Raw genomic sequence first — 16,129 nt, 5'->3', positions numbered from 1 at the left:
ACAGGAGGGTCATGGCAGGAGTCAGCTAAACGTGACATGAGTGTCCATCTGACCGCTATGAGCAGAAGCAGCCACCCCCGAGCTCTGAACTATGACTTGTTTAACATAGGTCCCCCCTGCTGACTAGCGCTCACCCTAGCCCTGGACTGACCACTCGGCCTTGGGCCTTGGTTCCTTTCCCCCAGGGGACTTTGGTCCCCAGATCTTAAACCGTAAGAGCTTAGAGGACTCCTAGAGCTCATCAGGCCAATCCTGCCTTCTGCTGATAAGGACCAAGACTGATAGGGAATGACCTTTACAAATCACCTGGTGCACACCGGGCCCGGGGCCAGAGTCAGACTGGACCCCAAGCCAGAACCCCTCTGTCATAATCCACTGGCCTTCCCTCCATCCCTGCACTGTGTTCCCATCATTTCCAGTACCCCCACATGTGGTCATCACACGGTCACCACCAGGGGGATTGGGGACTGCCAGGACACAGTGCACACCTCTGAAAACAGGGTAGGGTTCCACGCCATACAAAAGACCATGAGCATTCCGAAAGCAACAGATTTCATGCTGCTTGCCCTGGAATTTCCTCTGGGCTGAGAGTAAAATCAGCACCCATTTACGAAAGTTCTGAGAATGAGTGGGGGTACCTAAAGTTAAACTATTTAGAGAAGATTTAGTATGGGGGAGAGGGTAGCTGGAGGGCTGGTAGGACCTGGAAAAACAATAAATTGTGTCATCCTGTGAGCTTCTGAAAGAGGGGGGCATATGGTTTGTCCGGGAAGGCCTGTGAGATCCTTGGGTTCCAGGATGACCGTGAGGGCATGGAGAACTTGAGAGGAGATGGGCTCCTTGTGGAGAAGAAAGAGAGAAAGAATGAATGAAGGAGCATGAGAAGCTTCCCTGGGAGTTCAGATGTGACAAGAAAGGCAGTCAGGTGCCCACCGTCATCAGCTGGGAACACACTGGAGTTAGAACTCAGGTGCTCGGCCCAGGGCTGGCTCCAAGAGCAAACAAGTGGCTTTTTTGCAGGAGGACTCTTTGTGAGAACCCCCCAAGAGCCCAGCCTCAGCCGCATCGTCACCGAGGAGGACATCCAGTTCTATGTGCAGCAGTTCAAGAAGTCTGGTTTCAGGTAAAGAGAGCAGTGCCCCAAACAGTGAAGAGATGATTGGTAAAGAAGGGTATGGGATGAGGCCTACCATCCCTGCAGCTTCTGGGTGGCAAGGGCACTAAACAGACCCCCCATGATCTAACACAGCAGCCCCCAGAGAATGTGGGCCAGCTTCTGTGTGTTTCCGGAAGCCCACTTCCGAGGCTGGCAGCCCTCCCAGCCGAGCCTGAATGCCTGCACTAGGCCTTGCTCGTTAAAATATGGCAAGTGTGTCGGCCACCAGATGTGAACCCTGGGCTCTGTCCTCCCCCTTCCCCTGCAGAAACCTTAGCTCCTGCTGGGAAGACCCCCTCTGAAGAGCTGGCTCCTGGGGGGAGGGGGTGGTCTGTAGCATAGTCATCTCCTGAAAGCCTTCCTGTGTTTGTTTCCCTGATCTTCCCCACCCAGGGGCCCCCTAAACTGGTATCGAAACATGGAAGTAAACTGGCTGTGGGGCTGCACAGCCTTGGGACGAAAGGTAAGTGCTGGTTCAGGGTGGCTACTCTCCCCTAGGAGCCCCTGTTGGGGCTCTTCATTGGCCCAGTTCATCTGCTGTTTGGTCAGAGTTGGGGGGATGGGCAGGACAGACTAACTTGCTGTCTTTGTCCTTTCTGCCCTTCCCCTCCACTCAAGGGAGAAGTGCCTCAACTCAGGGCTTTCACTGATGCTTTCCTCGGAATGGTAGAGGGTGGCTTGGGGGCAGAGCAGGGCATCCGTGTGGAAGGCCCTGTCTCCTGACGGCGCCCCAGGTCAAGGCAGCAGATTGTCCAGGATGACTCCTAAAGGTGAGGGGATCACACAGAGCCCCCATTTCACAGAAGGAGCGTGAGGTGCTTTCAGAGAGATAGGCATCAGCCTCTGGCTGTGTCACCTTGCCCAAGTCCACCTGAGTCTCAGTTTCCTTGTTTGCCAAGCAGACAATGGGTTTCCAGTCTCTGGGTCTGTGAAGTGAATAGCGGTATGCACCGCTTTTTGAAAGCTCGCTTTTACAAAAGACCTACATGAGGATCTGTTTTCACTAAGAAATCCAAAGAGGATTTTTGCTTTTAGAAAAAAAAGCAGCTGGTATCTCTTTTGCCGTGAGTCATTCTAGAGGCAGTGTGCAAGCGAGAGCGGCCCAGCCAAGCCACTTCCCCAGGAACTACCCTCAGCCTCTCAGCACTAAGTCACTATAGCCTTGAACTGTATCTGTGAGCATCTGGGCTTTCTAGTGGTCTGTTTTGTGTATCTGTTAGCAAGATGTTTCCTAAGTTTCAGAAAAAACCTAAGAGAGGTTATTTTGGGGGCCCAGGAATGTTCAAAAACTTTTTCATATAAATTAGTGGTGATTGCTTCTTCACTTTACACCATTTTGGCATATGGCGGTTTTCACAGGAATGCTCTGCTTTTGGATAGCTGGGGAAACCTATAACAGGATCCACAGTTTACATTCAAAACGTTGAAAACCAGGGTGCCCGGGTGGCTTAGTCGGTTAAGCGTCTGACTCTTGATCTTGTCTTGGGCCATGATCTCATGAGTTTGAGCCCCACGTCGGGCTCCTCACGCTGATGGTGTGGAACCTCTTGGAACTCTCTCTCTCTGCCCTTCCCACCCACACTCTCTCTCAAAATAAATAAACTTAAAAAAAAAAAGTTTACAGACCTATGGGAAATTGCATTTTTGCATTCCTCAGCTCCCTCAGTAGCCCTGGTTTTCTCATTGATTCATTGGAAGAGGAACACCCTCCGTGTGCTAGACCTTAGAGATACCATGGCAGATAAAACTCATGAGGCCCATGGGGCACCTGAATGGCTCATTCGGTTGAATGTCTGACTCTTGATTTCAACTCAGGTCATGGTCCCAGGGTCATGGGATCGAGCCCCATGTGCTTAAGATTCTCTCTCTCTGTCTCAACAAAACAAAAAACAGATGAGATCCCAACCTCATGAGGGTGAGGCAGTAGAGCATGGAACATAGTTAAGAGCAGGCTGGGCCGCAGCTTAGCCTGGGATCTAATCCCTGTGTGACCTAGGGTAAGGCACTTAACCCACTCTGTTCTCCATCACCACTTCTGAAAAATGAGAAGTATGAGAATAGTTCTTATCTCATAGGTGTGCGTAAGGTGTGGGTTAATGCCTTCAAAAATAGTCCTTAGCATGTAGTAGTAGTAGTAGTAATAGTAGTAGTAGTTGAAGCTCAATATCTTTGACTCCCTCACCTGTGACTGATAAAAATGACAAAGCTATGGTTGGATAGGCAAAATCTCACAACATGGAGGCACGTAATGCCAGAGGCTTTGGGAAGGTGCACCCCAATGGGGCTGACGTTGGAAACCCATTCTTCTATAGCTACCTTCCAGATCTTCCTTCTCCCCCACCTCCTTTCACAACTCCACAACCAGTTTCCATTTTGACTTGGAATATTCTGGAGTTTATAGCAGCCTTAGGATTAGTTTCAGTAATAAAACCAGTTTTTTGTAGTTGTTCATTCAACCTATTCCCTTTAAAAAAATTATTTTTTAAATTTAAATCCAAGATCGTGAACAAATAGTGTAATAATGGTTTTAGGTGTAGAATTTAGTGATTGATCACTTCCATATTACACTCAGTGCTCATCACAGCAAGTGCCTTCCTGAACACCCATCACCCATTTAGCCCTTCCCCCCACCCAGCACCCCACCATCAACCCTCAGTTTGTTCTCTGTGTTTAAGAGTCTTTTATGGTTTGTCTCCTCTGTTTTTCTCTTATTTTTGCTTCCCCTCCCCTATGTGCATCTGCTTTATTCCTTAAATTCCACATATGAGTGAAATCACAGGATATTTGTCTCTCTCTGCCTGACTTCTTTTGCTCAGCGTAATACACTCTAGTTCCATCACATAGCAACAAAATCGCTTATGAACATCTGCTGCTCCTTCATCATTTGGGAGCGGGGCTGTGGTGAGAAGCATGCCGTTCTGTGCGGTGGTGAAAACCATGCAAGCCCCTTAACCAAGGACAAATGGAAGCTGTTTGACAATTATAATGGTGGAGGGAGAACAAAGAGGATAAATGGAGGCTTTCTCCACCCCACAGTATTCTATCTGTCAGTAGACGAAAGTGAAGTCCTTTCTGCTGCCACTCATGTCAGGCTGATAATAGCTGTGGCTGACCCATTCACTTCGTGGATTCTTGGCTGACCTTTTAAAGTTTCCACTTAATTCCAAGAAAAGGAATATTGATCTCAATCCAAGGCATCTTTCCTCCTTTCTGGTGCCATCTATTCCGTTCTATCAAAAAACTAAATTCAGCAGAATAAGTCTGAAGATCTAATTGGCCTTATTAAATGGCTTATGAATCAGGCAGCCTAGCATCCCTTCTGGCAAGCAGAGGGGCGCACTGTGGGCTGGCATTGCACAAAGTGGAAGGTTTTCTCCAGAAGGAGGGTGGGGCAAGAAAGGTATAAGCAAAAGAGAAGAGGCCATTGTTTCAGACAAGGTCATGTTCCCTTAGGGGGAAGAGCAGGGGTCTTATGCACAGTCCCTCAGCTTCCTAAGGGGGAAGTGGAGAACCTGTGTGACCGGTTACCTCCTTGGTGCTCATCAATAAATTCCAGCCTAACCAGTTAAGACATTTCTGGGGGAGGAACTGCAGTTAGGTTAGGTATTAAGCTCTGGTTTAATGACTTGGCCTGGCTCAAGTGACACCATTTGGGGCCTGTGGTTTTCTTTTTATGGTTCTGTAAATATCAGACACACAGAGTGGGCCAGCACACGTGTTCTTACTTCCACACACTCGTGTGCACGAAATCCGTGTTGGTCATGACCCTGTTGACTTCATCCATCTTAGAAAATCCCAGTCTGTCCTTCTGGGTGTCTCATACTTCTACAAAAAACACTTCATGTGTTTGGGCACCAATATATGGGGGTTACCTCCACCAAGCAGTTCTCTGCAACACCAGAATTCCATTCCGTTCTGGCACTGTTTCCCCAGAGGCAGTGTTGGATCCCACAGGTAAGGGCCCAGTCCTACAAGACTTCCCCTCCTTCAGATGCCAATCACAGGCCCAGGTGTGCCTGAGGATCCCATGCCTCCCGCCTCAGGCTTGATTCATTTGCTAGGGTGGCTCATGGAACTCAGGGAGACAGATTTGCCAGCTTGTTAAAGGGGACGACGAAGGATACAGGTGAACAGCCAGATGGAGAGACATATATGGTGAGGTCTGGGAGGGGCCCAAGCACAGGAACTCCTGTCCCTGCAGAGCTGGGGTATATCACCCCTCCCAGTGTGGATGTGTTGGCCTGTGTGGAAGCTCCCCAAACCCCATCCTATTTGGATTCTATGGACTTTGATGGAGGCTTATTCTTGTAGGCATGATCAATTATTAACTCCATTGCCAGCCCCTCCGTCCTCTCTAGGGAATAGGGGGTGGGGCTGAAAATTCTAAGTTTCTAATAATGGCTTGGTCTTTCTGGTGACCAGCCCCCACCCAGTCCCCACTCAGGAGCCCACCCAGAGTCCACTGGATAGAACAAAAGATACCCCTTGTGCTCTTATCACTTTGGAATTTACAAAATTTACACAGGGTTTCAGGAACAGGAGCAGAGACAAATCTGTATTTTCTATCATCTCACACCATCATCTTAGATCCCCAGTAATAGTGGTGCCTCCTTCCTGCAAAGCCTGGGGAAACAAAGCCAGGACCACAGTCATACCGCAGGGGGTCTTTCTGAGGGGAAGGGTGTTAATCTTGGGAGAAGCCACAAAGCAGTAAAATGAAGTGCTGTGTCCGTCTGGGAAGAGGGAAGGCCTAAGCTTTAGAGGGGTGCAAGAAGGGACCATTTCCTCCCTTCTCTGGCTGCTCCTGCCTCCTGGTGCCCTCCCCTAGATCCTGGTTCCTGCCCTGATGGTGACCGCGGAGAAGGATTTCGTGATCACTCCGGAGATGTCCAAGCATATGGAGAACTGGGTGAGCCAGCTGTCCTGCACTGGGGTCATCAGTGCTTCGTGGGAGAGGGCACAGGCCTTGCGGGGGAAAGATGGCAGCTGGGGATGCAGAGCCAGAGTGCTTGCTGGACGGGGCCTTTCATCAGTGGGAGCCTTGCCACCTCAAGGAACAGCAGTCCCGACTGATGCTTCCTTTCCCCTGCACTGATGTAGCCTGTCACTCACTCACGCATGCATGTGTGCCTTCATTCATTTCATGGGCTTTTACTGTGCACGTAAGTGCTAGATTCTGGAAGGTAAAGGTGAATAAGTTGGGGAGCTCGCCATCCTGCTATTCATCCCCGACGCAGGAGAGGTGACAAGGGCACTGTTGGGAGTGAGGGCTTTACAGAGGTGTGGAGCCCTGCATCTGGCCCTGGTGAATGACTAAGGCCTGCCCTACAGAGAAAACAGGAGACAGGTGAGAGGCAAGGAGCATGCAGGGTTTACTGGGAGAATGGCAGGAGCTCCATATGTCTGGAAGATTCTGCTGAGCCCACTGGGCCAGGCTGCACTTTGTATGCCCACAGGTGTGAGCCGCTGAAGGGGATTGACAGGTGACACATGTGTGGGTTGGAAGCTCACCCTGCTATGAGCACGGAGGTTGGCGGGGATCCGGAGGCTTGCAGGTGGGGTTGTTGCGGGCTGGCTCATTGTATCTTGCTGAAGTGCCAGGGGCGGTCCAATTCCTTAGCATCATTGGCACAGCAGACAGTGTGATACGTGAGATGCTGCCGAGGACACGCTTGTCATGGGGCCCCAGAGCCCGCTGACTGAGAGGCTCATATTCTCCAGCACCAACCCCTGAAGGTTTCTGTAGACTCTCCAGTTTTTCAGCTGGCCCTTTCCGGCCCTGGCAACTGACTGCTGACCTCAGTGAGGTTTATGTTTGGAAGGGGCCGTCCTTGCCTCTGTGGGGAAAGCCACATTCCCCCGCAGCGTTTTCTCCATCGGGTTGCACATTTCAAGGCTCGTGTTGGGCGGGAGCCTGCATATGCCAAGTGTGGTGCTGCTGCTGGCCCCCCTCCCCCTTTGGGGCTTGTTTCTGTGACCCACTGTGGCGCTTCAGGGTCCCAAAGGGAGACCAACCAGCCCTGCATGCCGGGGAGAAGGGAGGCTGCCTCAGTCATATCTGTGTGGCGACAGCCAAACAACCAAGTATTTTCCAGACAGTGAACAAGCCGAATCCTAATAATTCTAAAGAGAAGCAGTTTGTTTCGATGAGTACAAATAAGGCAGCCCTGAATTTGAATCTTAGCTCAATCACTCTCTGCGTGACCTTGGGCAGGTTACCTGACTTCTCTGAGCCTTCACCTTACCCCAAAGGATTACAGTCAAGGTTAGAGAAAGCAATGCATGTAGACTCCCTGGCACACAGTAGCAGCTCAGTAAATGCCCATTCCTTTCCTAAATAATGCAGGGGTTTTTGGGGGGTCGGGGGTGGCCCGAGGGGAGCACTAACCTAAAACCAGACCCATATGCATTCTGCCACTTAACTTTTCTGAGTGCGGTTTTCTTCTAGATCCCCTACCTGAAAAGGGGACACATTAAGGATTGCGGACACTGGACACAGATGGAGAAGTAAGGAGATGTGGTGGGGGTGGGGGAGACTCCCGGGTGAGGGAGACCAGGACTTCCCTTGTACCTCCAATAAGGGCTTTCCTGGCCTCACCATTCACTTCATCACCCCTGCTCTCAGAGGTGGGGCTTGACAGGTGCGAATTGCTCTCTGTTTCCTTCCCAGGCCCACCGAGTTGAATCGGATCCTCATTGAGTGGCTGGAGACTGATGGCAGGGACCCACCAGTGGTCTCGAAGCTTTAGGGTTTGGTGTGTGCCAGCCCCCAGCAGACCTTCGAGCCCTTCCTCTGTTGGGCTTAGAATGCAGAGGAAGCCTTTCCAGCACCTCTTGTAACCGGCAGCAACATTCTAAGGGGGCTTACTTCCAAGGGTGGTTTCCTTTATGAAGAGAGTCAGGTCTGACATAATTTTAGATGCAGGAAAAATCATGTGTGATTCATTTTCCAGGTATGAAGGTGTTACTTTATCTCTAAGAGCTAGTGTTCTATAGGGCACAGAAAGGGGTTGGCCAGGGGTGATTTCTCTTTGACTAACCAATCATGGCATTGCAGCAAAATCAGCAGTTAATTTTGAAGCACGTTGGCTGAGATTGGAACTCATTGGTTTAATAAAGTTAAAACATCCCTGACACTGGCGTTTGTTCTGGGAGGAAGGCAGAGCGAGGGTGGTAGACTGTTGTCTTCGAATGAATGTGTTTCCCTCTGCTCTTGAGGCTCCAAGGCCCTGCATGATCTGGAGCAGCAGTGCCCAGTGGAATTTTCTCTTTTATTTAAAAGCATTTTTTAACATTTATGTTTGAGAGAAAGAGTATGAGCACAAGTAGGGGAGGGGCAGAGACATGGTGACAGAGGATCCAAGCAGGCTGCACGCTGTGAGTGCAGAGCTCAATATGGGGCTTGAACTCATGAACCTTGAGATCATGCCCTGAGCCGAGATCAAGTATCAGCCGCTTAACCGATGGAGCCACCCAGGTGCCCCTGTGCAGCGGAACTTTCTGAGATGAGAGAAATGGTCTGCTCTGTGCTGTCAGATGGAGAAGCTGCCAACCACATGCAGCCATGTGCCCTCAGCACGGTATGCTCGCACACACGCGCATGGCCTGAGCACTTGAAGGTGGAAAATGAGTATGAGGAAATGATCTTCTCATTTCCTTGTCATTGGTATAAATCTGAATGGCCACGTCTGGCAGTAGCTGCCATGTGTCTCAGCACAGACCCAGATCTTCCTTCAGCTGTACCTTCCCAACCACATCAAGAAGCTGCATCTCACTGGATCTGTCCCCTCCAGTTGTGGCCCCCCACGCCCACTCCCCGCCTTCCGGCTCCAAGCTGTCATCGCCTCCTGCCCAGACCCCTGCAGCACAGCCTCCTAACTGGTCTCCCTGCACAGAGTCTGATGTGAATATTGCAGGGCCTTCCCGCTGTCCCCAAATAAAGGTCTCTCACCCTCAGCCTGCCCTGATCACTCCCAGATTCCTAAATGCTCTCCAACGTCACCACCCCTTAAGTCTCTGCCGGTACCATGCCAATTCTCCTTGACCCTGTGCCCCCTGTGGGACTCCCTCTTACTATCTCCCCCAGCAAGTCCCCGAAGTGGGTCATGTGCTCTTTCTCCCTCCCCCTGAGACCGGTGTGCTCACAGGTGTATATGCACACCTCCCTTGCTGCATATTCTCCTGGGAGAGCTTGAGGGAAAAGGTAGTGTCTTTAAGATGAATTATTAATTATATGGAGTGTAAATTAGCCTGGCAGAAAGGGTGTGTCTGTGTGTAGAAGGCAAGGGAAAGGTTAGAAATGTTAGCCGCTATCATTATTAAGTACGTCTGTGTGCCTTAGAGTCTTCTATATAACATCTCTTCTTCCCATTTAACAGATGGGAAAGCTGAGATTCTGATAGCTTGCCTGAGGTCACTTGATTGGTTGGAAGCATAGCCTAGATTCAGGTGCATTCTGTCTGGTCCCAAAGGCTAGGTCCTACCAAAAATCTCCTTTCTGAGTCTGGAGTCAGACTACCTGGACTAGACTCCTGATATGCCACTTTCTACTGTGTCACCTCAAGAAAGGCTTTCCTGTGCCTCATTTCCTCATCTACAAAGAGTACATGAAGAGTACCAGCCTCTTAGGTGATTGTGAGTACCAAATGAGTTAATGTGTACAGGGACCTGGAACAGCATCTGGCACAGAGGAAGCGCTGTGAAAGTATTAGCTATAAGCTTTCTAGTTTATCCTAGGACAAGGCCTATGTGGACTTTAAATTTCCAGCCACACCACCACCACCTCCTTCCTTTTGGGTCTGTAAATTAAAGGGCCCATTTAAAGGGCAAACTAATGGGGTGCCTGGGTGGCCCAGTCAGTTGAATGTCTGACTTCAGCTCAGGTTGTGATCTCGTAGTTTGTGAGCTCAAGCCCCACATTGGGCTCTGTGCTGACAACTCAGAACAAGGAGCCTGCTTCGGATTCTGTGTTTCCCTCTCTCTCTCCTCCTCCTCCATCTTTCTTTCTCAGATAAATAAACATTAAAAAAATTAAATAAAATAAAAGGAAAATTAGTGACCTGGTGGTGGGGGGGGATCACTGTATAAGTCAGATATTCTATTAAAACTGAGTATGTTCAATCTCAAATAAGGGTCAAATGAATCAAGTCCATAGATTTCGCAACAAGAATATAACCAGTCAGGTAGGTTGAGGGTCACAGAGGTTCCTGGATTGGAAGAGTCTTCAGGTTATATGAGAAAACACTACAAGTATCTAGAACTGTGTGTTTCCCCACTGCTGTGAGAGCTTCAGCCCACACGTCAATCAGCCACTGTGGCTGTAGTGGCAAAGGGCCCTGACCTCATTAAGACAGATTTTTTAGATGCCAGTTTAAGTACAACTTGCTGGGAGTGTGTGCAAGTTCTTTTAAGTATACAGTGTGACATTCATTTCATGACTTCAAAGGACTTAAATAACAAATGTATTGACCTCGCTAAGGGAACTCTGCTACAAAGAGGCATGGCAGACCCCATATTCTCCATTACACCTGCATATCGGTAGGGCCACGGAGCTCTCCAAAGGGGGTTGCAGTCACTCACAAATTATGTCTTTGCACTTAGTGGCTGTCAGCTAGCAATAGCCAAGGTTTCCAGGAGAAATGTCTTCTGAGTCTGTTAGAACAGATGGGACAAAAAAACTATTTCTGCCTCCCTTGGGGTACAGTGAACCCCTGGTGTTAGGCCTTGAAGTGACTCTAGGCCAGTTTGCATGTCATTCACATCAACATAAGCACAAATACAGAACAAACAATAGCTAGAATATCTCAGTCAGAACCTCAAAGGTTTATGCAACAGGAATTGGGTGAGAAACATCATACCTCACTGTTCAAAGGAATCCATCTATCAAGAAAGGATAAAATATTTTCTTAGCAGTCATAGAAGTATCTTCCAAGTGTTGGCTACTGCACCTGGTTGTTAACTGTCTGCCCCATGAGACTGTAAGGCCCTTTGGATTGGCAACTGCCTATCTAGGTGACTCATCCTCCATCCTGACCCAGCAGATACCTGGCATTTTGTAGATGCTTATTCAGTGTTTGCTGAATAAATCAGAGAATGAAAGCACAGATGCATGGATGGATAAATGAGTCGATTTCAGATTCTCCATTTTGATGCCCTACTGGGTGAATGGCCAATTGGCATGACTGTTTTCACCATCCCAAGACTTGATGGAATAAGACTAGGGGTGCCTGGCTGGCTCAGTAGGTAGAGCATGAGACTATTGATCTCGGGGTTGTGAATTGAAGCCTTGTGTTGGGTGTGGAGCCCACTTTAAAAGAGACTGAAAGGCAGGAACGGAGGGGAGAGGGTGGGAGGAAGGAAGGAGGGAAGGAAGGAAGAAGGGTAGGAAGGAAGGAGGGAAGAAGGAAGGTGACTCTTATTAAGACTCCTGGTATATAGAATTAATTTTGGAAGGAGACCTCCAGGTTCTAGTCATCTATGAATCTGCTAGCATTCAGTGGGTGTCTGCTGCATAAAACAGAAACGCAATAATTTTTTTACTAACACAGCTGAAGGATTTACAGTTACTGTAGAGGTTTACCGCTTTGGTATTCATAAGGTATGAGTGGGATCACTTTGTCAGTTTACTTACATTTTGCCATATTTACATTATATGGTAATGTACCATTACATGGTACCTACATTTGAAAGAATATCAATGATGTTTATACTCCTGTGAGCTCACTTTTTTTTTCACAATCACTGTAGTAAAATATACATTAAAATTTGCTGTTTTAACTATTTTCAAGTATACAGTTCTGTGGCATTAAGTGCACTCACTCTGTTTGCAACCATCACCTCCATCCATCTCCAGAACCTTTTCATTGTCCCAAACTGAGACCACTGTACCCATTAAACACTAACTCCCAGTTCTCCCTCTCCCCAACCATGGGAATCCCCATTCTACTCTTGGTCTCTATAAGTGGAATCATACAGTACTTGTCTTTTTGTGACTAGCTTATTTCACTCAGTAGAAGATCCTCAAGGCACATTTATGTTGTAGCGTGTATCAGATATTCCTTCCTTTTTAAGGCTGAGCAATATTCCAGAATGTGGATATGCCACGTTTTGTTTATCCATTCATCTATTTGTTGACACTTGATTGCTTCTACCTTTTGGCTACAGTGAATAGTGCTGGTGTGAACACAGAGTACAAATATCTCTTCAAGTCTCTGCTTTCAGTTCTGAGTACATACCCAGAGGTAGGATTACTGGATCCTGTGGTACTTCTAGGTTTAATTTTTTGAGGCCCCACCACACTGTTTTCCAGAATGGCTGCACCATGTTACATTCTCATCAGCAATGCAAAAGGTTTCGTTTTTTCACATCATCACCAACACTTGTTATTTTCTGAGTTTTTGATAATAGCTCATAGTTACTGATAATGGGTGTGAAGAGGTATCTCACTATAGTTTTGATTGCATTTCCCTAATACTTAGTGATGTTGAGCATCTTTTCCTGTGCTTCTTCGCCATTTGAATATCTCCTTTGGAGAAATGTCTATTCAAGTCCTTTGCCCATTCTTTAAAAGATTTCATTTTTTTAAATATTTGTTTATTTTTGAGAGCATGCGTGACTGGGGGAGGAGCAGAGAGAGGGGAGGACAGAAGATCTGAAACAGGCTCTGTGCTGACAGCAGAGCCTGATGTGGGGCTCCAGCTACTCACTGGCTGTGAGATCATGACCTGAGCCAAAGCCGGACGCTTAACCGACTAAGCCACCCAGGGACCCCATCTTTGCCCATTTTTTATTAATGTTTGCTTTCAGATTGAGTTGTAGGAGTTCTTTATATATTGTGGATATTAACCCTTTGTAAGATTTACAAATATTTTCTCCCATAAGTCACAAACTCATTATTTATCTTTAAACATTTTATTTATTTATTTATTTATTTATTTATTTATTTATTTATTTATTTATTTTTAAGTAGGCTTCATGCCCAGCATGGAGCCCAATGCAGGGCTTTAACCCATGACCCTGAGATCAAGACCTGAGCTGAGATTAGGAGTCAGATGCTTAACCAACTGAGCCACACAGGCGCCCCTGTAAACTCATTTTTAATCAAGTAAAAAATACCTTCCTAGCTTAAAAGGCCTTGGTTAACATCTACTTTGTGTTTCTTAGGCAGTTCATCACTGTTTTCCATGATAGTCATGCCAGAACCCCCAGAATGAGGCAGAATGTATCAGCATTGGAGAGTAGGTGTGACTGGCTTGTGTCAGAATTTCAAAGACAGAAACAATTCTTGGCTTATGTAACTCAAAGTAAGAAAATTCCAGAGAAAGCCCCCAACTATAGTCTTTTATGCCATTTGAATAGATTGAGGAGATGGGTACTTGGTCTTTGTCTCCATCAATTATCCTGGATTCAGGTGGAAAAAGGACTGAGAGACGGAGCATTTTAGACAGTGTCATCCTTCTTTGTCTTATGTATTGAGTGAACTTGAATTAGTAGCACAAGGAAGTAATATCTGCAGATCAGGAGTCATTAAACACTCTCCCAGATGTTCACACTATTTCAAAGAAGTGTTCAAAGTTACCACATATAAGTTGTATATTAAAGAGCTCACTCTGACTGGTGAACAAGTATGGGAGGGGAAAAGGTCAAAAACAAGCTTCAGTGACCACTGAAACAGTAGCATTAATTTCTCTCGCCAACAAATGTTAGAAAAAATTAAGACTCAGCAATTATTGAACTAGCTGAGTCCTCATGCAAGAAGGAATAAGCAATAAACCACTTTAATCACAGATGGTGGTGATGCAGATTGAATTAACTGATACTGCTTTTGCTGATTTTTATATTTTTTTCATATCATTTTATGTTTCTCCGTAAAGGCAGTTTGTAAAATTGATGTGACTGGCTTGAGGGGGTGGGGATGAAAGCCTTCCATTCAAGGGCAGTAGTAAGAGGCAAAGAGAAAACGGTGCATGGCTCCAGGCTCTGTAAATCCTCCTCAAAGGAGGGAAGGGAGACTCTCCGCCTTTCCAGGGCACAGCCCAGGCCCACCCACACCCACAGCACCTGGCTTCAAGGCTATCTCAGCATAGAATGCATTTGCCAAAAGGAGAAACCTTGGGTCTGAGTGTGGGTGAGTGGGAAACAAGTTGGTTATTTGGGGTGATGCCAGACTGACCCTCCACGTTTCGCTCCTCTACCTGCCATGGGCCTCTGCCTTCTGGGCTTGATGCTCACCCCATCTGTTGGCCTCAGCTCCTGGGCCTCCTTCCAGGGCTTTGGGACAGTAGCCAACCAGTTACTTTCTCCACCCCTCAGCCCTAAGGCTTCCAACCACTGTCTCCCTCACCAAGCACTGCCTTTCCCGGCCAGGGAGTCTAAGGTTCTTTTTTTTTTTTTTTTTTTAAACTTCTATTTTACATATTTCTTTTTTTCTTTTTTTCTTTTTTTTTTTTTTACAAATAGTTTATTGTCAAATTAGTTTCTACATAACACTCAGTGCTCATCCCCAAAGTGCCCTCCTTCATGCCCATCCCCCCCTCCCCCCCACATCCATCAGTCCTCAGTTTTTGTCAGCATTCAAGAGTCTCTCATGGTTTGCCTCTCTCCCTTTCCCCCACCATTTCCGCCCTTCTTCTCCCCCTTGGTCCTCCGTCAAGTTCCTCCTAATCCTCCTATACGTGCAAACATATGGTATTTGTCCTTCTCTGCCTGACTTATTTCGCTCAGCATAACACCCTCAAGGTCCATCCATGTTGCTACACATGGCCAGATTTCATTGTTTCTCATTGCCATGTAGTATTCCATGGTATAGATAAACCACATCTTCTTGATCCATTCGTCTGTTGATGGACACTTAGGCTCTTTCCATGTTTTAGCTATCAGGGAGTCTAAGGTTCTATGGGGAGGTTCCTGCAGCTCTCTTCTCTCAGTCAGTGGAGCCAGCAGCATCGGAGGGCGCAGGACCTGTGTCTTTCATCAGGGACAGCCCGAGTGAAAAGGGCTCAGAGGCAGGAGCCGGGCCTTGCTCTTCTCTCTCGTGAAGGCCCCCGTAGAGATCTTACCCTGGGGAGCTTGAGAAAACCAGGCGTTAATTTTCTTGGGCTGTCATAACAGACTACCACGGACTAAGTGGCTTCAACAGCAGAGATTTATTTTCTCCCAGTTCTGGAGGCTGGAAGTCTGAGATGTAGCAGTCGGCAGGGGTGGGTTCTCCTGAGGTCTGTCTCCTGGGCTGCCTTTTCCCGGAGTCTTCTAATGGCCTTTCCTCTGCGTGCTCCTCTTTTTAGGACACCAGTCCTATTCAGAGTCCATCCTCATGACCTCACCTTAACTTCAAGGCTCTCTCTCCAAATACAGTCACATTCTGAGTGGCTGGGGGCTAAGGCTTCACCATAGGAATTTGGGAGGAACACAGTTCCCTATAACACAGCCTTTCCCTGAAAGATCAGTTCTCCCCTCAGGGAGGCCCTGGGACTCCCCTCCCCATGACCCAGCTGCCGAGTAAAGAGCAGTACCTCCTGAGCCAGGCTTTCCCTGTGATGAACACATGGCTGGACCCCCACCTCATACTTGTACATTTGCATCTGGGGTGGGGATGCAATCATTCACACACACACACGCACACATATGCACTCAGCAGCTTGGCAGAAATCCTGGTCCGGGGGATACAGGTGAGCGTGGCAATTGCCCTTGCCAGGACTTTTCTTGTGCATCTCTAACCCAGCTCCACTCCTGCAGCCCAACCTTTCCTGCTCCCAGACTCCAGAGCGGTTGCCCCTGCCTCCCACTAGACAACAGCCCTTGGCTTGGAGACATCTGAAAAGCCAGATGCTCGGCAGCTGATTTGTTTGTTCATTGCACAACTGCGCTTGGGGTTGGCAATAAGACAGTAGTGTCTGGAGAATACTGCCACCAGCAAGCTCACAGCCAGGGTCATTTCAAGCTTGCTGTCATTTCAAGCTCCCGTTGTGTCCCATG

General features: G+C 47.8%; 1 protein-coding gene across 2 annotated transcripts in view; it reads left to right on the top strand.

Moving 5' to 3' along the window:
* EPHX2 (epoxide hydrolase 2) overlaps positions 1–8,320 on the top strand; it is a 70,041-nt gene extending 61,721 nt beyond the window's left edge. For both annotated transcript variants that reach the window (XM_039217378.1, XM_039217381.1), the window contains exons 15-19: positions 1,021–1,123; positions 1,550–1,619; positions 5,985–6,065; positions 7,605–7,663; positions 7,827–8,320. In XM_039217378.1, the coding sequence (XP_039073309.1) occupies positions 1,021–1,123; positions 1,550–1,619; positions 5,985–6,065; positions 7,605–7,663; positions 7,827–7,905 (392 nt within the window). In that variant the 3' untranslated portion in view covers positions 7,906–8,320. The remainder of the gene's footprint in view (positions 1–1,020; positions 1,124–1,549; positions 1,620–5,984; positions 6,066–7,604; positions 7,664–7,826) is intronic.
* The last annotated feature ends 7,809 nt before the right edge of the window (positions 8,321–16,129 follow it).

The sequence above is a fragment of the Hyaena hyaena genome, unplaced genomic scaffold, assembly GCF_003009895.1.
Source record: "Hyaena hyaena isolate Hyena2069 unplaced genomic scaffold, ASM300989v1 scaffold_682, whole genome shotgun sequence".
In the NCBI taxonomy this organism is placed as follows: Eukaryota; Metazoa; Chordata; class Mammalia; order Carnivora; family Hyaenidae; genus Hyaena; species Hyaena hyaena.
The sequence above is the reverse complement of the archived record's forward strand: the minus strand, read 5'-3'. Positions and strand labels throughout refer to the sequence as shown.